Source organism: Phascolarctos cinereus, unplaced genomic scaffold, assembly GCF_003287225.1.
Source record: "Phascolarctos cinereus isolate Bilbo 61053 unplaced genomic scaffold, phaCin_HiC Scaffold_726;HRSCAF=1367, whole genome shotgun sequence".
In the NCBI taxonomy this organism is placed as follows: Eukaryota; Metazoa; Chordata; class Mammalia; order Diprotodontia; family Phascolarctidae; genus Phascolarctos; species Phascolarctos cinereus.
Window position 1 is genome coordinate 173,677,069 of NW_027556098.1, and position 22,021 is coordinate 173,699,089.

A 22,021-nucleotide genomic window follows, 5' to 3' on the forward strand; every position below is an offset into this window, starting at 1 on the left:
GTTTAGACTTTTTTTTTAATACAACCTAAGACACAGTGTGTACCACATCTTCATCCAGTTCACAGGGAAACAATAACCATATAAGACTTTATTTCAAGTAAGTGGTTTAAACAGTAAGTACTGAAGAAGTTCAGAGAAGGGAGAAATTATGAGTTCCAGTAATCAGGGAACATATTCAAATTGGCTTTTGATAGTTACATAGGATTTAGATAGTCTTCCAGAGGATTTGGGAAGAACTTCCTTATCAGAAGAAATGCAAAGGCCCCAAGGCAGGACTGTGGAAGATAAATACTGGAGACAAGGACTGGATCATAAGTCTGGCTGGAGGAGAAGGCTCTTGTTGAAAGTAAGATAAGATTGAAAAGAGCAGGCATTCAATGCCAGGTTAAGAAGTTTGTAGTTTATTTTATGTGCAGTGGGAGCCATCAGAGGTTTTTGAATAGGAGAAATGCCACAAAGAGAACAATATTTTACTAAAATCTAGTAGAAGCATGCAAGATGGGTAGTACTGGGAGAACTGTTAGTACAAATAGAAAAAATGAAAGAAGTAACTAGTTTTATTGATGGGGAAATTATGCATTCAGTTTTAAATATAGGACATAGCATAGATTGGGAATTTATAGGGACCGTAGCCATCTGGTACAACCTTCCCCCTCCCCATTTTGCCGGTGTTGAACTTGAGGGGATAAGATATTCAAGGAACAGTGTCCAGAAGTTGAGGATCAAAATCAGAGTTTAAATGATCTATCGAAAGTAACATTACTTAACAAAGTAGGACTAGAGTTTGAGGGAGAGATCAGGTATAGATTTGGGAGTTACCTCCATAGAGGTGTAAATTTTAACATTAGATGAACTTTCCCAGGGTAGAATGTCTGTGTGGAGAAGAGGGGACCAGGGACTGAATCTTTGGAGAATGCACTTAGTTTATAGGATGGGGAGAAGTTACATACTTGCTGAGGAATGCTTTGGCCAGGGACAGGAATAAAGTGAATACTGTCAGGCACTAAAGTTAAAGACCGAAATCATACAACTTAGAGATAACAGATTCTTTGGGAAATATGTAGAATTGGCATTTCCTCCATTCCTACTGTTATTGCCCTGTCCTCCCTTATAGAAGCTCTGGTAGGTATTGCACTTTCTGGTTATATTTGGTATATAATGGCTTAAAGGTAAAAGGAAAGCAACCCTAAGTTGTCTTAACTCTTAAGCATATAAGACTGTACAGGCTACTAAAATGACAAGAAATGCACTTAAAGTTTTGTTACAGGGTGGTGCAGTGAATAGAGCTCCAGCCTTGGAGTCAGGAGGACCTGAGTTCAAATCCTGCCCCAGATATTTGACACTTACTAGCTGTGTGACCCTGGGCAAGTCACTTAATCCTGATTGCTTCACCAAACAAGCAAAGCAAAAAAACCAAATTGTTACCTGTCCATTGATATCATTACAGATGCATGGAAATCATTGACAGATAAAGTTCAGGAAGCCCGATCCAATGCTCGTCTAAAACAGCTTTCGTTTGCAGGTAAAGTTACTGGCTTGTTCCTCTCTCAGATATTCCAGTAGATTGTTGATTTGAACCAATATATAATTGATTGTATGTGGAAATGTGTCAAGGTAAGTATACTTTTCAATTCCTGTTATTATTGAAAGTCTAGTTTATTCTAGTAGCTCAGGAGATATGAGGGGAAATCCTTAGAAGTGAAAGGGAAGAGTAAGCCTTTGTGAAAAAATGTGAAGTCCTTTCTGTGCTAGAGTTTGCTTTGATAGTTTGCTTTTCTGTAAAGTTAGGCTTTGTGTTCCATTTGGACTGCCCAGGTTTGGTGAGCTGAAAACCTGGCCACTCTATGGCACTGAAATCAGATCACCTCCTTTTGAATTTGCCAATTAATTAAACATATAATGCCAGCTTCTAGCAGTTGTTTATAGTCCAGGTTCTCTAGTGGCTTTGGAAGATTTTTCTGTAGTTTGGCTATCTTTTGAATATTACAGTTTCCTGTTACCAGCCCTAATGCTTATGATCTTTGCAGGTGTGAATGGCTTGAAGATGCTAGGGATTCTTCATGATGCAGTTGTGTTCCTAATTGAGCAGCTTTCTGGGGCCAAGCATTGTCGCAATTATAAGTTTAGATTCCACAAACCAGAGGAGGCCAATGAACCCCCCCTGAATCCTCATGGGTCAGCCAGAGCTGAAGTCCACCTGAGGCAAGTGCCATTCACCCATGGCTTAGAAAGTAGTTTCAGATCTTAGTTTGTAGATAAATGCCACTGATGTCATCTTTTTCTTGGGATTTTCTCAACTATTACCCTCATTTCCAGCTGTCCTGCCTTAGGCACTTTCTCTAAATGATCTTTGATCTTTGATTCCAGGAAATCAGCATTTGACATGTTTAACTTCTTGGCTTCTAAACATCGACAACCTCCTGAATATAACCCCAATGATGAGGAAGAAGAGGAAGTACAGCTGAAGTCAGCTAGGTAAGCAATTAAGTAGAAAACTAATTAAGTTAAGGCAAAGGGAGGAGGCAGGATGAGAGAAAGATGCTAAATTTGTCTCTTGTTGCTACAACAATAGAAGAAAATTCATAAGCTGCTTTAATTAGAATTCCAGAGTTACCAAAAAAAGAGAGAGAGAGTGACTGACACATGAGTGACATGGTAACAGTGGCTAATTAGCAGAAAGTTCACTTCTGTGAACCTGATCTGAAATTCATATCACTTTAAATTGGTGTTTTTGTTTGATTATTAGTTGTCTGTCCTCTTGTATAGATATACTGTACTGTGAGGATATCAATTCTGTTTGATTCTTCCAAACCCCCTACATAGTCACTATCGCCGCCTTCATTTTCATCACCAAAAAGCATTTATGTGTTTAATTGTACATGTTCCTATGCTAGACACTGTGCAGAGGGAACCATGTAGTCATTATCTGTGTCTTCCAGGAGCTTTAGTCCAAGAGTTTGCCAGAGTAGTCTCTTCCATGAAGAAGTGTGGTTAAAAGTATATCCTGCTATCTTTCAGAAGGGCGACTAGCATGGATTTACCCATGCCCATGCGTTTCCGGCACTTAAAGAAGACTTCAAAGGAAGCAGTTGGGGTCTACAGGTATGGCTGAAACCCTGAAATCTTTTCTAAAATCAGAGTGGAACAGATAGGTAAAGTAGGGTCCTTTTATAGATGGCATTGGTTACAAATTAGTTATTTTCAGTAGCTGACTGAAGGATCCTCACTTAACGAATTTACTAACTATAACTGTTCAGACTTCCACTTCGCATCATATTCATTTGTCAAGAACAGAGAACAACTTCTGTAAGGCATATAGGTCTGAATTCTGCTTCCTCCAGGGGAGAAAGATTGGCAGATTGTGGTGGATTTATTGGCAAATTTCAACTAATCAAATGTCAGCTTAAAGGGATTCTTTTTGTTTCTTTACGCATCCTAGGTCTCCCATCCATGGCCGGGGCCTGTTCTGTAAGAGAAACATTGATGCAGGTGAGATGGTGATTGAGTATGCAGGCAACGTCATCCGTTCCATACAGACTGACAAGAGAGAGAAGTATTATGAGAGCAAGGTGAGATAGACTCTGTCACTGTCGCTGCCCATTTCACCTGTTATAGAAAAGAGAAAAGATGAGTGTGGAATAACCTAAAGAAAAAGGAAATGCTGGATGTTCTTTTAGAAGGGTTACTATTAGCTACATTTCAGCACAAGCAACCAGCATAAGCACAGATCGGAAATCCTAGGAAATAGAAGTTGAAATTAAGGGGACCTGGTAAAAATGCAGTGTCCCTAAAGTTGAAGTTGAGGGGGCCCTAGTAGAAACCTAAGGATGTTTACCAAGGGTACACAACTACATTTTTCATGGCTTTGCCTGCCTTCCTAGTTGAATGGAGAAACCACTGGTTCTGGTACCTACAATCTAGTGAAACTTACAGGAAACATCTTGAAGTATGCTCACCAGGAGAGGCACATCAGCATAACTGGGGTTTTGACCAGCATTCAGATTTAATCGTCTTTAGCTGGGGCCATATATAGTATAAAAAGAAGGGAAGGTAAAAGTCCCAAACTTGAGTTGCAACCAACATTTTATTCTCTGTTTCCCTCTGTAGGGCATTGGCTGCTACATGTTCCGCATTGATGACTCAGAGGTAGTGGATGCCACCATGCATGGGAATGCTGCACGATTTATCAACCATTCATGCGAACCCAACTGCTACTCTCGAGTCATCAACATCGATGGGCAGAAGCACATTGTCATCTTTGCAATGCGTAAGATCTACCGTGGAGAGGAACTCACTTATGACTATAAGTTCCCCATCGAGGATGCCAGCAATAAGCTGCCCTGCAATTGTGGCGCTAAGAAATGCCGAAAGTTCTTAAACTAAAGTTGCTCTTTTTCCCATTCTTCATCGTGGGAGTTGCAAGACCCAGGGCCACCCAGAGCAAGGCTGAAGGCTTTTTACAGCAGCCAAGGGTTTCAGGATTAGGTGGGCTCAGTTGAGGGATCTCCATTATGGCTGAGCTCCCTTCCCTTGTGTCCCATCTTCACATCATGCAGAGTGATCATAATCCTGGTGAGAGGTGAGGTCACGAAGAGAAGATTGGTGATGGACTTTCTTTCTGGCGCCTCTGGAATTCGCACACCAATATGAGGAGGGGAAAGGGGCCCCTAACAGATTTGCCTGGAAAGAGCCTATAAAGGGTTTTATCAGGAAAAATAGAATTTTCCTGAGCATCTCCCTAGGGGAAGTTGGTATCTTGCTGCCAGCCTCTGCTTGGCCCATTTCCTAAGCACTGTTAGTGAGGTGGCCAGAGTGGCCAAGCAGGGTTGAGAGAACAGTATAGGTCAGACACCTCAGAGTTGGCTGGCCAGGCCCAGCCTACATCTATCTCTTGATTGAAAGAAATGTCTAATGGTTTTCCCTTAGCTCCCTCCCACTTAAGAATTCATTTCTGGTCAGGAGGCAGGATTCCTAGCACCTTTGTTGACCAAAAGGGCTGTTTTGGGGTTGTGCCAATGAATTACCAAACACTTGAGCCTGCCTTTAGTCTTTGTAGTGGGAGTGTTACCCCCATAAGCCTTATCTCAATCAGTTACTTTTCTTGACAGGAGCAGCTTCCTTTCCTCTCCCATTCCTTCTCTTCATTCCACTTTTTTCTTGGCTTCCATCCCACCACTTCTCCATTCTTTTTTTCTGGGTGGTGGGTGAAGTTGGTTCTCTATTCAAGGACATACACCCCACTGGGCACAGTTTGTGTGTACAAAAAATCCTCTGAGCTAGTAAGCACTCCTGAGGAGATATGGACACAAGCCACTAAAAATAGATAAGTTTGGGAGGAATCTTTACCAGCCCAAGCTCCAGTGAAAATTTAAAAAAAGAAAAGAAAAATGTAGCATGGGTTGTTTTAAGAGGGAAATACTTAAATAGGATTTGAATCATACAACTCACAAAGAATTTCATATCCAAGTTGATGCTATCCTTCCCTCTCCCAAGCCCCCGTTGCTAGGATACTGTTACTTTGATCTATTCTTTGCTGAGACATAGGAAGGCCAGATTCCTAAATGGTCAATTTCCATTGAAAGCTAAAGGCAGAACACTAAGGTTGCAAGACCCTGAGGGAGTAGGTTACCATGTGTGGAGGGAGCTCTACCATCTGTGCAAAATCTCTTGTCAAAGTAGATGAAAATGACACTACTGCCGAGGTTCCTCCTCCAGAACATGGTCAAAGCAGCATCAGACTAACTTCTCTCTCCTTCTTTCCTTTTTTCCTTTCCCCTTCCCCAAGACAGTGTCCTAAATCTGTTAAATTAAGTCATTGGATTTTACTCTGTTCTGTTTACAGTTTAATATTTAAGGTTTTATAAATGTAAATATTTTTTGTATATTTTTCTATGAGAAGCACTTCATAGGGAGAAGCACTTATGACGAGGCTATTTTTTAAACCGTGGTATTATCCTAATTTAAAAGATCTGTTTTTAATAATTTTTTATTTTCATAGGATGAAGTTAGAGAAAATATTCAGCTGTACACGCAAAGTCTGATTTTTTTTTTTCCTGTCCAGTTTCTCCCACCCCCAACCCCTGCCCTCAGAAGGTATGCTTTTTTTGTTGTTTATCATGTAAGCTTGTTCATGCCTTGTTGACTAAGGTAACTGTTTCCTGGGTTGCTCCTAGATTATAGAGAAGGAAGGTGGTCACCTAAATACATTGGGCTTCTCCCTTCTCTCCTTCCTCTACAAAGCTCCCAGCAGGCTACATTACTCTGTTGGTACAATTCTTCTTTCACCCCCTTCCCAAAATGCATCTCGGGTTCCAGCCCCAGGGCAAGAGGCAGATTTTTGTTAATTTCCCCAGTCTCTTCAACTTCAGAGTTAGAAAACAAGAGCTTAGATGTCAGGCAACTTGACTTTTTTCCATCTCTATCTGCCTCATTTGTAGCCTCCATTTATCTCTGCTTCCAGTCTCCCCACCAACTCCTCATGTCTGCAAAAAAATCTTACTGACCCCCTAGACACTTCCAGGGTGGCCCAATGGAACTAAAGCACAGTCAGATCATTCACAGAGAAACAGGTTTTTTCTCTGTCTTGGTTACTGGGCTTCAAAACAGTTCAGTCCAGCAGGAGATCAATAATGGCTCTCAGTGGGACACCCTTCCTGGCCACAAGAAGCCCACCCTGTGGAAGCTTAACAAAGCAATATCACTCAGCCCAGCGTACTTTGCCCCAGGACCCATGGTTCAGTCTGCGCCCTCCAACCTGGGCTCCCTTATCTCCTGTGACCTTAAGAACTTTGTCTGGTGGCTCTGCTGAAACACCATCACTCTCGCCAGCATTGTGGACAGGATGGCAAAGGCTATCTTGTCTGCATGGAGAGGGGCCAGCAGTGGGCTGAGAAGAACAGTCCACTCAGATCTTACCTTTCCTCTTTCTTCAGTCCATGACAAGATACGGTGATTCAAGGTGTTCCACTAGTATCTAATTTTCTTTCTTATTGCACTGTGTGAGGTTTTTTTGTGAATCTTATTTTTTTTAATTCTTGTTTCAAAACAAAACAAAAAAACCTTAGGCTGCATTTATTACTGAAATGATTGATGCACTGATGGGTCAGCAATTCACTCTAAGAAGACCCAAAGGCCAGTCAGGGATGGGGAGAACTCAGCTGAATAGACCTAGTTGCTGCCCTAATAGGCAGTGCTGTACTATGAGAGACCACCTTCTCATTCCTTTCCTACCATACCCTGGGTATTAGGAAGAAAGTTATATCCTAATCCCACCCTGGTAACCCAAAAGCTAAGAAAGCCCCTCTGTGAGTGACTACAGCTCATTCTTGAGCCCATTGCCAAAAATTCAGCAGCATGGGAATGAGAAAGAGGGTCACTAACAGAAGTAGGAAAAGAAGGGGGTTAAGTAATAAATAAACACAAAATGCCTCTGAGTTCATCTTGAAAAGTATCCAGAGGATTTTAGCACAGAAATTCAGACTGAGCAAACAGCATTGGGTCATTCCTAAGATTCTTTCAAGAAGCTCCCTTCAGAAATTCCCAAGCCCCTGAGGAGTAATAATTGTGTCTCTGGTTAGTTCTCCGTGAGAGAGCCAGTTCACTTAAATAGCTTTGCTGCTAGAACCTGTTGTGGCTGCATTAACTGGTGGCCATTGCAGCCAGTGAAAACTTTTCCAGTATCAGAGTGGCTGCATGGCACTGACACTTTGGCCAGGTCTTCTTGGTCCCTTTGCCTCTCCTCCATAACCGTCCACCACCACCACCATGATCTCCAGCACAGCCCCTCCTGCTTTCAGACCATTAACAAGATTGGAGGAGAGAAGCCTTGGCAGCTACTATTAATTTTTCAACCAGACTCATTGACATTTGCAGGATCCAGTCCACCACCCTGCTTACCTCTGTCCTACCCTGGCCAATTCAGTAAGCACCATGCAGCTCCCTTGATTGAAAAAAAAAATAGATTTTAAAAAATGAATGTATCTTTTTAAAGGACTTCTGTTCAATCACAAATGTCTGAAAATACTAAAGGTCAAAACCTTGTTGGGTGTTTGTTGAATTTATTTGGGGGAGGGAGGGAGGGAAGGGGATATTTGTAACAAACAATTTTTTTTCTCAAAGGAAAAAGCGGGTCATTGTAAAGGGCTGGGTGTAAACTTTGTTTCATTTCCTTCATTTCAAAGCAATACAAGGTTATTGAGCAGATGGTTTTGTGCCGAATCATGAATGCCAGTCAAGTCCAGACTACTTACTGGTTTCACACACTCTGAAAACTTGCAAGTTTTTTTTTGAATTTTCAAATAAATATAAATATGATATATATAGGAACTAATATAGTAATGCACCATGTAACAAAGCCTAGTTCAGTATCAGTCCATGGCTTTTAATTCTCTTAACACTATAGATAAGGATTGTGTTACAGTTGCTAGCAGAGGCAGGAAAATGTCAGTCTGGTGTTCCTCTGGGTCCCCAAAGGCAAAAAAGAAAAAAAAAACAACCAAACTGCAAAAGTATCGTCTAATAGGGATGCATCAACCAGCCCACACCAGGGGTTGGAAAGAATTGCACAAACCATGTCACCTGGAGCTTCTCTGCTGAGGATTTTTCTGCCCATGAATGTTACCAGTCAGTACCTGTACTTCTTGTTTCTCTATTTTTGGTTATGAATGTTGGGATTACCACCTGCATTTAGGGGGGAAAATTGTGTTCTGTGCTTTCCTGGTATCTTGTTCTGAGGTACTCTAGTTTTGTCTATCAACCAAGAAAATATACTTGTGGTGTTTCTTTTATTGAACTTTCAACAGTCTCTTTAGTAAATACAGGTAGTTGAATAATTGTTTCAAAAACTGAACAGATGACAAAATTCTGTTCCAGAAATAAGACATTTCTTAACTTTATCATGTATAACAGATCTTTTTGTTTTTATTTTTTTTCCTTGTGTTCTTCCAAGCTTCTGGTTTAGGGGGGGGAAAGAAAAAATAAAAAGGAATGTGTCTAAAGTCCATCAGTGTTAACTCCCTGTGACAGGGATGAAGGAAAATACTTTAATAGTTAAAAAAAAATAATAATGCTGAAAGCTCTCTACGAAAGACTGAATGTAAAAGTAAAAAGTGTACATAGTTGTAAAAAAAAAAGGAGTTTTTAAACATGTTTATTTTCTATGCACTTTTTTTTATTTAAGTGATAGTTTAATTAATAAACATGTCAAGTTTATTGCTGCAGACAGTGGAACTTTATTTCCTTTCGGCAGAGGGATAGCTTGGGAGGTTTGGTATGGGACTTCAGGCCAAAGTGCTTGTCATTTTCCCTTTTTTCAGAAATGGAAATCACTGAAAATTTCTGTCCAAGTGTGACTCAGGGGAAAGAGTGCTGGGTTTTGAGTCAAAGGACCTGGCTATAATGCTTTACTGCTTAGTTCTTACATGACCTTGGGCAACCTCTGGGCCTCACTTTCTTTATCTTAAAAACAAGGCCTCTGCAGACTCCTCTGTTTGTAAATCTGTCATCCTGTGGCCCCTACTCTTGCTTTACCAAGCCTAATACTCATTCCCGTTCAACTCTATTCCGTTTTTGCAGGGGAAGTGACTGAATTGGAGAAGAGATGGTATTTCATTTTGATTGTGCTCATCCTCCCTCCTTTGTCCAATTATTTAATATAGCAAATATTTATTAAGCTCCTGCTGCTTTGCAGAACACTATGTTATCTACTGAAAAAGGTAATAGTGGGTTAATATAGTCACTTCCTAGAAGGAGCTTATGGTCTGTTAAGTGAATTAATACTCTAAGCACAACTGTAGTTCATAATTATTATGATTTTTAAACAAAATATTAGGTAGGATTGTTACTGATTTACCCCCAAATACACAGGATGGAAAGCAATGAAGAAATATAACTGGTATTTCTCACAAATCGTGAAAACTTATCCAGAAGTAATGGAATGAAAGACAACATGGCACAGTGGATGTGACACTGGATTTGGAGTCAGGAAAACCTAAATACAAATCCTGCCTTAGTTATTTACTAGCTATATTAAACAGAACAGGTCAATCATTTTGTGCCTCAAGTTTCCTCATTTGTAAAATAATTGGATTAATTACCTCTCATTTCTTCTGGCCCTATATATCTGTGATCCTATTTAATGCCAGAGAATCATAGGTAACTAAATAAAACTCTCCCGGTAAAACCTAGAAATCAGTTCTGCCATCATCCAAACCACCTTAAGCCTTAAGTTTGACATCCTTAAGTCCTGTCACCCTCCTGGAGGGCATAGGTGAATAAAAGTTTGAAAACATGCCGCCAGTCATTCATTAACTCCTGGATGGATCACATTGCAAAAAGGCCCTGGTAGTGGGGGAGGAAGGAATACTTGTCTTCAAATACTGTCCTGTTTACCTCCCAGTGATTGGCAGTTTAGCCCCTCCCAGTTTCCTCCCCTCACAACTCTTATCTTTGGGTCACTGCCTTGGGCTGAGCTCTTCTTACCATGGGGACTCCAAATGATCAAGCAGTATTGAGAGCCATCTTCAGCCCAGACACCCCATTTGGAGATGTGCCTGGGTGGGAACTTGAAGAAGATCAAATAGAGAAAAATCAGCTGGAAGATGAAGGTGAGAGTTATTTCTCATGTAACCTTGGGCCTGTCACTTCATCTCTGAGCCTTGGTTTCCTCATTTCTAAAATTGGACTAAGTTGCTACAGTCCCATTCCTGCTGTGATCCCTACAACAAATTTGGCCTAGAAATTTGGGATTTAGACCAGAAACTTCCCCCATCTGGAAAGGGTTTGATACTCTGTACTCTCTGTGCCCTCCATTCTTCTCTGGGAAAAGGGAGATTGTTAATCGAAGGGCTTAGTGTAAAATCCTCAGGAAACCAGTTAGAGGCTAATGGTGTCAAATTGTTCATAGCCTGCTGTCCGTGCAATTTGGCACAGTGCCCCTGCTGCCTAGCATTAGAATCCATCTTGGGGACCAACTTCACACATATGAAACCTCCCTCTCTTACCATCACAAGCCACCTGGCCAAAGTTTAATGCATAAATGGGCACCCATTTTCCACATCCTTGCCAGTATTTATCATTAGTGGAATAGATAGTGGAGTAGAGAGTGGAAAAGGTTGTTAACTGGTAGAAGTGGGAGATCTGTGTAAGGTGGAGGTGGGATGGAAGAAACCAATCTGTGAAGCAAAAGAGAGCCACGAGTAGCAACTTTTTGATGTAGTCCCGACCTGATGTGTATCTACAACTACTAAGCCAATTCTTCCCTATTAGAGTGTGCTTGCCCAGTCATCAGTGGCAGGGTTCTGTCATGGTTTAGAAAAAAACTGGGCCAATTAAGTTCTGTGGAGCACCAAGGGCTGTTTGCAGTGGATGTTTGAGAGGGAGATGGAGAATGGGGTGAATCTGGTGCCATCAGGGTGTACTCTTACCCCACTGATGAGAGTTAAAGAGGAGAATGTAGAAGAACTGACCTAAACAGTACTAGGCTGAATGTTGGAGTCTGGACCTCTAAGATTCCTCCCTTTCTATCTCCAAAAACTTGGATGAGTCCACCCTACTTTGTTAATAAATAACAAACTCTGCTGGGTCCAGTGAATATAGAAACATGGCTCCAGCCTTCCAGCTTACAATCTGGAGACTTTCACCTTCTAATGAAAAGATAAGTAATGATACAAGACAGTGTGGACAGTAAGTACTGTAGGATGTTAGTGATCATGGAGAATTGAGTGTTCTGGGAAGGCTTCATGGAGGTGGAATTTAGCTAGGTTTTGAAGGTTGGTCAAGATATTGATCATTGGGAGGGATAATAGGCAATAGAACTTCAAGCAGGGGAGTTAATTTGGGTAAAAACGTGGAGGCAGAAATGGAAGTAGTATGTTTTTGGTTTAATGAGTAAGTCCAGCTAGAGTGGAGGTTTCATGTGGGAGAAGAATAAGAGATAAGGCTGGGAAATTAACCAGTTAGAGCACAGAACATCTTGAATGCCAGATGAGAGCATGGACTTTACTGGATAAGATTCCTTTGTCCTTTGTCATCGATAGATGCACATATATACTCCTGTCTCCGGAAGACTTTCACATGTACTCTGAAAAATGGCTCTCAAGCCGAATCTAAAACCATCTAGGACAGGCAGCTTGGTGTGGAATGAACACTGAATTTAGGAGCATCTGGGTTAAAATCCCAGTTAATGCTACTTGCTACCTCAGTGATGTTGAGTCAATCACTACCCCTGTGTCTCCAATTCCTTATCTGTAAAGTAAGGTTGCTCCTTGCTCTAAATTCTAGGATCCTTTGATAAGCCACAGTAAATTGATGCCTTACTATTACTTCAATCAGAGCAATCAATCAAGCAGATCAGTCCTCACCCTCCAGTGCCCAGAGTCACGATCTCCCAAAGCCTAAGACTGATTCCCCTTCATCTCTCCCTGCTCCTTCCCTACTTCCTGGGTCACATGCGCTGGCTACAGATAACACCTTCCCTGGGGACCTGCTGGAAGAAGCCAAGAACCTAGAGCTCCAGGGGGTGACAGCAGCTGAAGCTGGGAACCTGAGCACAGCTCTTGAGAGGTTCAGTCAGGCCATCAACCTGCTGCCCGGCAGGGCCTCAGCCTATAACAACCGAGCCCAGGCCCGAAGACTTCAGGGAGATGTTGCAGGTGAGTAGATCTTGCAAGAGTAAGGTAAGGCAAGGATGCTAACCTCCAGAGAGCCCTCTGAGGATTTGTCCAGGGATTGGTGCTGCCCAGACAATTCCGTATGAGGTGAGATCTGATGGGCCTCAGGGGACAGAAAGCAAGTAACACCATAGAAGAAAGGAGATAGGGTTATTTAGCCTGGAAAAGAGAAGCCTGGTGGCATGTGGAACAGCTGCTCCACTTGTACGTAAACTTGGCAAAAATTCGTGTAAATTATGGCAGGTGTAAAGAACTTCTAGAAACTCTGTTGGGGTGGAAGAAGGAAGCAAATGGGATAGAGAAGCACGTTTCAACTCTAACTGGGTTTTGGCAGCAGGCACTGAAGGACCTTGCTCATTGCTTTAGCCAATGTGGACACTTGGCTATAACTTCTTGCCACTTCCGAATTCTGTATTCTTTCAATATCTGTGGGAGAGAAGGTGTCATGAGGCATATTCACTGATGGCCTAGCATCTAGGTCCATGGAAAATTGTGACCCACTAGGGCACTTTGCTTCTGTCTTCCCAAGATTTCCAATATATTAGGCAATAGGAGCACAAAGGGAAAATATGTCCTTGCTCTCTAGGAGTCTATAGTCTACTGGAGGATACAACGTGTAGAGGGCTAAGTAAATATAATAATTAGAGATGGGAGAAAGTATTAACCACTAGGGAGATTATAAAATGCTTTCTTTGGCACCCAGGAAGCTAAGCTGAACCATGAAGGAAGCCAATTCCTTTCTTGAAGGAAGGATTCCAAGAGGCAACAAGTGAGAAAGAAGGACATCCCAGGCATGAGGGGATGGCCTAAGCAAAAGGAGGGAGAAGGAATGAGTTCAGGGTACAAGTGGGTTAGTTTGTCTGGACCTTGGAGAGCATGAAGGGGATGACTGTGAAGTTAACCTACATAGCATCGCTTCTGAACACAGTTTCCCAACCTCAACTCAAACTTGTGTTAATGACATATCTCCTCAGTGTTCTATCATCAGGTAACCCTGAGGGGATGGGTTTACTGAGACTATTGCTGTGAGCTCCCATCTGGTATGCTTCTTCTAATATCAATCAAACAGTAGGCATCAATTGGCTTTTACAAAAAGGTATTAACGAGAAGATACAGCAATAAAAATTATGCAACATCCCCGTGAATCAGGGGTACACTTTTCCTTGAGGACAGTAGGCTGAAGCTTAAAGTGATTTGTAAAAAAAAAAAATCCCTCCCCAGCCCTTTGGATCCCTGAAGATCCAGCCCTTTACCCTCAGTTACCTCCTTGGTTCATGGCTTTATCACTTCTTGCCTAGATCATTACAATAACTTCCTAATTGGTCTCTTTGCCTGAAGTTTCCTACCACTTTAATTTATTCTCTGCACCACAAAGTAATTTTCCTTAAGCCCAAATCTGACCATGTCACTGCCCTACTCAACTCCAGTGGCTTCCTATTGCCTCTAGAATCAAATACAAACGCTTTATGTTTAGCTTTTAAAGCCCTCTGAAACTTTGCTGCAATCAACCTTTCCAGTCTCATTTGACATCACTGTTAGCTCTCAATACTTACATCCAACCAAATGCCCTGTAGGTACTTTTTATCCCCTTTTTACAGATTTGGAAACTGAGGATGAGAAAGGTTAAATGGGGACAACAAGGTGGCGCAGTGGATAGAGCACCAGCCCTGGATTCAGGAAAACCTGAGTTCAAATGTGACCTCAGACACTTGACACTTACTAGCTGTGCGACCCTGGGCAAGTCACTTCACCTCATTGCCTCGAGAGGGAAAAAAAAAAAAAAAGAAAGGTTAAGTGACTTGCCCAGGTCACATAGCCAGTAAGAATCTGAGGCAAGATTCAAACTTAGCATCACACTCAGTTTTGCTGGGTAAGGTATTCTCTATAAGCCCATAAGCATTACCTCCTAGAATATTATATTCCAAGCTTTTCTGTTCCTTTATAATAGTGGCTGCTAAATCATGTGTGATCCTTATAATGGCTCCATTATACTTGAATTCTTTCTTTCTGGTGGCTTGGAAAGTATTTTTCCTTTGATATAGAAGCTCTGGATTTGGGTTATAATTTCCAGGTGATTTTAATTTTGGGATTTATTTCAGGAGATGACTGGATTCTTTCTGATTCCACTTTACCCTCTGATTCTAAGAGATTTGGATGGTTTTCTTTTAAGATTTCTTGAAACACGATATTTAGGCTCTGTTTTTTCATCATGGTATTCTGCTAGTACAGTGATTCTTAAATTTTTTTCTCCTTTTTTTGTGCCAGTTGTTTTTGATGTGAGATACCTTACATTTTCTATTGTCTCAGTCTTTCAACTTTGTTTTAATATTTCTTATCTCATGGAATCATTGACTTCTACTTGATCCATTCAGATTTTCAGGGAGTTTTTTCCCCCAGGCATTCTTGCGTGAATTCCCTTGTCAATTCTTTCTTGAAGGGGCAGCTAGGTGGCATAGTGGATAGAGCACCGGCCCTGAATTCAGGAGGACCTCAGTTCAAATGTGGCCTCAGACCAAACACTTGGCACTTACTACCCGTGTGACCCTGGGCAAGTCACTTAACCCCAATTGCCTAAAAAAAAAAAACCACACACAATTCTTTCTTGAATAGTTCTCATTTATTTTCCAATTTTCTCCTCAAGTGTATTTGTAGAACATTTTAAACTCTCTCTTTTTTTTTTTAAAGGCAGTTGGGGTTATGTGACTTGCCCAGGGCCACCACAGCTAGTGTCAAGTGTTTGGTCTGAGGCTGGATTTGAATTTAGGTCCTCCTGACTTCAGGGCCAGTGCTCTATCCCCTGCGCCACCTAGCTGCCCCATTAAATTGTTTTTTAGAAACTTGCTTCATCTCTTCTGGGAATTCTAGTTGGATTTGTGCCCTAGCTCTGTTTTTCTCTAAGGTTTTGTTTGTAGGTGTTTTGGAGTCATCGTCTTCTTCTGCATCTATGTCTTAAGTATCCTTGCCACCATAACAGCTCATTACAGTGGGTTTTTTTTTTTTAGTTTGCCCATTCTTCCAGTCTGCTTCCTGACTTCAGACTTGTTATTATCACTGGACGCTGCTACACTTCTGGAGGGAAGGTCTCTGCTAGCCCTGTTGCTGCTCTCTTAGGGTATGGAGTGTTGTGTTATTTGAGGATCTCAAATGCCAGCTGGGGATCTTCAAGCTTTCAGTGCTCCCAGAGTGGTCTGATCCAGGGCAAAGTCTGTTTGCTGATCCCCTGCTTTGAGTTCTCTAGGTTCCTGGCCTGGGCTTGGGTCTGAACACCGTGGACTGCTGCTGGCCCCTGCCCCTGTGGGCCAGCGAGGAAGCTCAGTCGGTTCAGAATGACAGAACTGTGGGCTCCTCTTTAGCCTGGGATTTCTGCATTGGTTATTCTTCTGTAGACTGGGCTAAATGCCGGAGCTGAGACCCTGCTCTGCTCCTGGAGTCTGAGCCACACTGCTGCTGCTGGCTTCTGCACTTCTTTCTTAGTACACTTCCCCTGGCCTTCCTGCCTGAGGACTCTACTCCAAGCTCAGGGCCCTTTCTTGGTCCTCCTGGACCGATGATGTAGAATGGGGTAGTGGGTGACCAAACTGCCAGTTTGCATTCCATTGCATTCCACTGCAATGCCCCAATATGGGTCTGGGACCTCCTTGTTCATAATCTCTTCCTGGCTGCTGGAATGTTTGTAGTGCAGTATGTTCCTGGCCTGACCATGCGCCCAGTTTTCTCAGAACTATCTGTCTTTCTATTCTGACCTACACTAGACAAATGATTCAGGGTGACTTTTTATAGATTTTCCCATCAGGATTTGGTCTGGTGTATTTTCTAGATCTGTTTGGAATTTTTATATTGTTTCCTGCTTTGTATTGTTGCCATCTTGTCTCTGCCAGTAATACATTTCTCATCAAATTATGCATCTAGATAAGGGCCCCGGATACACTTTGGGGGGCCCCCATGATTTCTCAAATGAAATTGGATCCAATTTCCTCCTCCTATTCAATTCTGGACCCAGTTCATCGTCTATCTGGAATATGTGCACAAGATTTATCTAGAACCAGATCTATTTCTGTCTATATATCTATTACCCATATTGATCTCTTGGACCATCTCAATGGACTTTCCATAAAGCTGCATTTTATGATATAGGCAATATACATTTTCACATCAATTTTTATTTTTCAAGTACAAATGGTTAAAATAATTTTTAAATAGCTATGGCTTTCAATGAGGAGGTATCTCATCTTATTGAATTATTTAATCTACTCACATTTTTAAAAATTAATTTATTTTGGTTCATCAACAATCACTTCCATGTGCTTTTGAGTTTTAAATTTTTCTCCCCTTCCCTCCCACCTCCCTCCCCCCCCTCCCCCAGATGGTGCACAATCTGATATAGGCTATACATATACATTCCTATCAAACATATAACCTACTCACATTTAAGGTTATGAGTGTTAGGTTTGCATTTTGCTTCACTGATCTGTTTAGTACATTTTTGCTCTCCCACCTCTTTTAAGTCAGAACATTTTACCTGCACTTAGTTTTACTCATACTCATTTGATACATGTTTCTTTTCCATATACACACATACACACACACACACACACACACATACACATACACACACACACACACACAACACACACACACACACACACACACTTGGTGAGGCAATCAGGGTTAAGTGACTTGCCCAAGGTCACACAGTTAGGAAGTGTCAAGTGTCTGGGGCTGGATTTGAACTCAGGTCCTCCTGACTCCAAAGCAGAGCTCTATCCACCGCACCACCTAGCTGCCCCCTGAGTTTCTCAGCCAGTCTTTTCATTCCTTAGATATCAAGGAGTCTCCAAACTCTAGTCTCTCTGAATCCACCCATGTTACGGATAATCCTGAGAACAACTTTCAGGACTTTCAATGTGTCCTGTCAGTATTGCCTTCTCTTCTTCTGTTTAAGCTTTTTCACAGCAGGCGTGCATGGTTAAGGTGTTCTGGTATTCTGTAGTTGCTTCCTATGTTTGGTATTCAGTGAGCAGTGAAGAGATTTGATTTTGTCCTAAGGAGGACAGAAACTGCTAGAGTTGGGTCTGGACACTCCCAAGGGAGCTGTATTCACCCCTTCTTTAATACCCATGACCTACTTTGGACATTTTAGTTCTGCTAAGATAGACATAGTCCTTTTGAACAAGTCTTCAAATAAAATAAGTACAGCTAGAATAAGAAGCAATGATGTGGATGGGGAAAAGAATCTCTGCATGTAATGTTTCTTATTTTAAAAGTCTAATATCTAAAATCTGCCATTCTTCAGAGATAAATGGTCAAAGGACATGAACAGTCTTCAAATGAAGAAACATAAACTACTAATAACCATTTGAAATATTTAAAAATAATTATTACCTTTTGGTTATTAATAATTAGCTGTTATTGATAGTTAATGTAGAAATAAAAATTAAAACAACCATGAAATATAATATCACATTCATCAGAATGTCAAAGATGGTATTGACTGGATACCGGAAAACAAGAATGCTAATTCACTATTAATAAAAGTATGAAGTGAGCCAACTCCTTTGAAAATAATTTTGACTTATGCAAATGAAATTATAGAAACTTTTCATGCCCATTGTCCCACCAATATAATTTATCTCCCAAGGAGGCTATTGCTAATAAGAAAAAAATATATGTATATAAACATATTCATATCAATGCTATTTCTAATAGCTGAAAGTTAGAAACAAAGCATGAGTCAAATGATTGGGGAATAGCTGAACAAATTGAGTTACGTGAATATCTGGTGTAACTATACTATAAACAATGATGAGAATGAACAATTTCTATTCATTGTAACAGCTGATGGGGTGGGATAGTGAGCAGGGCTGTTCAGCTACTCTTATTTTTTTCCTTTTGCTGTCACCCTATTACTGACTATTGACTAAATAGGTTTCTACACATAAGGGACAATTAGGTGTCATGGAGCTCAGGAAGACCTGAGTTCAAATCCAACCTTAGATATTTACTAGCTGTGTGACCTTGGGCAAGTCATTTAACCTCTGTTTGTCTCAGTTTCCTCATCTGTAGAATGGAGACAATAATAGCACCTACCATCCAGAGTTGTTTTAAGAATAAGATAATATTGAGATAATATGATAATATTATAAATAATAATAAAATTAGAGGAGACAATGAAATAATATCTGTAAAAGCACTTAACACATAATAGGTACCATGTAAATATTAGCTATTATTATATAAATATATATTATTATATAAATATATATTATATATTCTGTACTTCCTGGACATTTTCTCATTATCTGGAACCCCTGCCCTGGGACCTTGCTGTCCTAGTTGGTATATACCTTACCGGGCCTATTATTTCAGGGAAGCTCCAGCCACTGCTGGTCATCTCTTTATCAAATCATACTCTAGCTAGTCCTTCGCCATCCGAAATCAACTTTGCCATTACTCCTGGGAAGGGTATGTTATTTTACTTTCCTGTAGTTTCATTCACCTTACCTGAAACTGGACTACTTAAATGTCTTTCCCTGGCCACCAATCAATCAGCATTTATTAAGTGCCTCCTGTGTGCCAGCCACTGTGCTAAATGACAGAGATATAAAGAGAAGCAAAAGACAGTCCATGCCCTCAAGAAGTTCACAGTCTAATGGAGGAAACAACGTTGCAAGCAAATATACACAAAGCAAGCTTTGTCCCCTAGGATGAAGAGAAAATCATCTACAGAGGGAAGGCACTGGAATTAAGAGCCACGTGTGTACCCCTTCATCAAAACAAATTCAGGGGGCAGCTAGGTGGCACAGTGGATAGAGCACTGGCCTTGGAGTCAGGAGGACCTGAGTTCAAATGCGACTTCAGACACTTAACACTAGTGACTGGGCAAGTCACTCAACCCCGATTGCCTCACAAAAAAAAGAAAAAATAAATAAAAACTAATTCAGTCTGGTTGACTAATTAATACATCAACTGATAATTCTGGGGAAAAGCACACTAGTGCAGAGGCAGGGAGGCCGGGGGGGAGCAGTTTGTGAACTATGTGGCCTTAGAAAACTACTCCCTAACCTACAGGCGCACTTCAGAACACATGCTGTGAAGTAATGCAGAATTAGCACAGCAGAACCAAAAGAGTAATGTGAACATAGACTAGGTGCCTCTCAGCTACATCGAGTTTCACCTCATGAGCCTCCACCTAATGTCTGACTTTTCCAGGGCCAAACTATCATTAATTCAAAGCAAAAGGCATTTAAAGAAAGAGAACAGCAAAATAAGTAAAAAAGGTAAATTTCCCCCAAATGCACAACTTCCCACTGATTCCCACAACACAAGTCGAAGAGGAGACGCCTTTCCCCCCAACAGCTAATCCTCCTAAGATTGCGGCCCACTGGAGCAGCTCTCAGCCTCTGAAGCTGCTGTTTGTGGTCCTTGCCTTTCCCAGCGCGGCTGATGTCCCCCGTGGCTGGGCTGCTCTCCCCACCAAGCTTCTTCCTCTCAGAGAGCAATAATTGCTCTTCTGTGAAACAATCCGAGCTTCAAGTTACTTAAACTCTTTTGTTGGTCAGACCCAAGGTCACACCCAGCCAGCACAGCAAATAATCTATTCAATCGAGTCCTTTTCTCTTTTTGGACAGCCTCTCTGCTTTCAGAAGACAACTCCTCAACACTTGACACTTACTAGCTGTGTGACCCTGGGCAAGTCACTTAACCCCAATTGCCTAAAAACAAAACAAAACCAAAAAAAAAAAAACCAACCCAGAAGACAACTCCTCAGGCCTGTTTGATATTTGGGTTGGGATGAATAAATTGATTTTAGTTCCCATTTTGTCCCTCATGGCTGCTGTCTGCATATATAAATCTGGGAATCATCTTCACGTTGTTGTTGTTGTTCAGTCACACCAGACTCTTTGTGGCCCCATTTGGGGTTTTCTTGGCAAAGATACTGGAGTGATTTGCCATTTCCTTCTCCAGCTCATTTTACAGATGAGGAAACTGAGACAAATAGGTTAAAGTGACTTGCCCTGGGTCACATAGCTAGTAAGGGTCTGAGGCCAGATTTGAACTCAGGCCTTCCTTAGGCCAGCTTTGAACTCAGGCCTTCCTTACTCCAGGGCTGGTACTCTGTCCATTGTGCCACCTAACTGACTATTCCAAAGTCACACAGCTAATAACTAAATGGCTGAGGTGGAGTTTGAACCTGAGTATTCTCTGTGTCAAGTCTAGTGCGCTCTCCATCCCACCTCATTGCTTAATCCAAGCCACATCACATCTGACCAAAAAATCTCTCTGGACCATCCGCCAGCCTGGGGTGGGGGTGGGGAATGGGAGGAGAGGGGAGAAGGAAGCTGCAGTTCTGAACATGACCATCAGGGGGCACAGCAACTCTTCTCCAGGAAATTCCTCCGCCTCTCTCTGTGCCAAAGAGAGACGTCTGCAGGAAGTCTTCTTCCAGCCCGCGTCTCCTCCTAACCACCTTCCATGCGTTTTCCTCTGTGCTGTAGGTGCATTGGAGGACCTGGACCGCGCCATCCTGCTGAGTCGGGGCCGAGGACAGGTGGCATGCCAGAGCTATGTCCAGAGGGGCCTGGTGGCCCGCCTGCAGGGCAGAGATAATGACGCCAGAAGCGATTTCCAGAAAGCGGCCGGGCTGGGCAGCCCTTTTGCCCGACGCCAGCTGGTCCTGCTCAACCCGTACGCGGCCCTGTGCAACCGGATGCTGACTGACATGATGAGACAGCTGCAGGGCATCAGCGAGCCCTGAGCAGAGGCGCCCCCTGCCTGGGGACCTTGGCAGCCCAGGAGGGGCAGCCGCCAACCCAATAAAGCCGCCTGCGCTCCAGCCTGACTCCTGGTCCTCTCTGGGCTCGGCCAGCGCAGCCAATTAAAGCGTCTGAGTTTGAGAGCCTTTGGGGTCGTTTAGTCCCGCTGAAGCCCAGAGGTCAAGCAAGGTCGAAAGTTATAGAGTCTGGATTGAAGCCTGCATCCTCTGACCCCAGACTCCCCAGCTCTCTCCACTACACCACCAGGGTCTCTATTCAGTTCAGCAGTAATGCAGGCAGTGTGGTCCAATGGAAAGAGCACAGAGTCTAGGGTCAGGAGATCTGGGGTCAAACTCCAGGCATGCCAAGATCATTTCAGTTTCTTGGGGTATCAAGGAAAGGCATCACGGTGTCATGGCGTCAGAGGTCCTGAGTTAGAATCCTGTCTGTTATTTACTGCCTATGTGACTTTGTGCAAGTCACCCCCTGTCTGTGCCTCAGTTTCCTTAACTGTGATATTAGAAAGTTCAAGTAGGTGATTTCAGCTCTAAATTGGTTTAAAAAATGATGAAACCCAGACTCAGAGAGTTATGGCACACG

The 22,021-nt window shown here is 42.2% G+C and overlaps 2 protein-coding genes across 3 annotated transcripts in view; both read left to right on the plus strand.

The window, feature by feature from the left end:
* Positions 1 to 9,218, plus strand: part of KMT2A (lysine methyltransferase 2A) — an 86,398-nt gene extending 77,180 nt beyond the window's left edge. For both annotated transcript variants that reach the window (XM_078146850.1, XM_078146851.1), the window contains 6 exons: positions 1,448 to 1,522; positions 2,028 to 2,202; positions 2,368 to 2,475; positions 3,019 to 3,102; positions 3,440 to 3,569; positions 4,108 to 9,218. In XM_078146850.1, the coding sequence (XP_078002976.1) occupies positions 1,448 to 1,522; positions 2,028 to 2,202; positions 2,368 to 2,475; positions 3,019 to 3,102; positions 3,440 to 3,569; positions 4,108 to 4,383 (848 nt within the window). In that variant the 3' untranslated portion in view covers positions 4,384 to 9,218. The remainder of the gene's footprint in view (positions 1 to 1,447; positions 1,523 to 2,027; positions 2,203 to 2,367; positions 2,476 to 3,018; positions 3,103 to 3,439; positions 3,570 to 4,107) is intronic.
* A 1,225-nt stretch (positions 9,219 to 10,443) lies between these two features.
* TTC36 (tetratricopeptide repeat domain 36) lies at positions 10,444 to 21,501 on the plus strand. Its single transcript, XM_020984788.2, has 3 exons — positions 10,444 to 10,604; positions 12,462 to 12,650; positions 21,164 to 21,501. Exons 1-3 carry the CDS (start codon positions 10,481 to 10,483, stop codon positions 21,421 to 21,423), a joined length of 573 nt encoding a protein of 190 aa, XP_020840447.1. The 5' UTR covers positions 10,444 to 10,480; the 3' UTR covers positions 21,424 to 21,501.
* Positions 21,502 to 22,021: the final 520 nt, after the last annotated feature.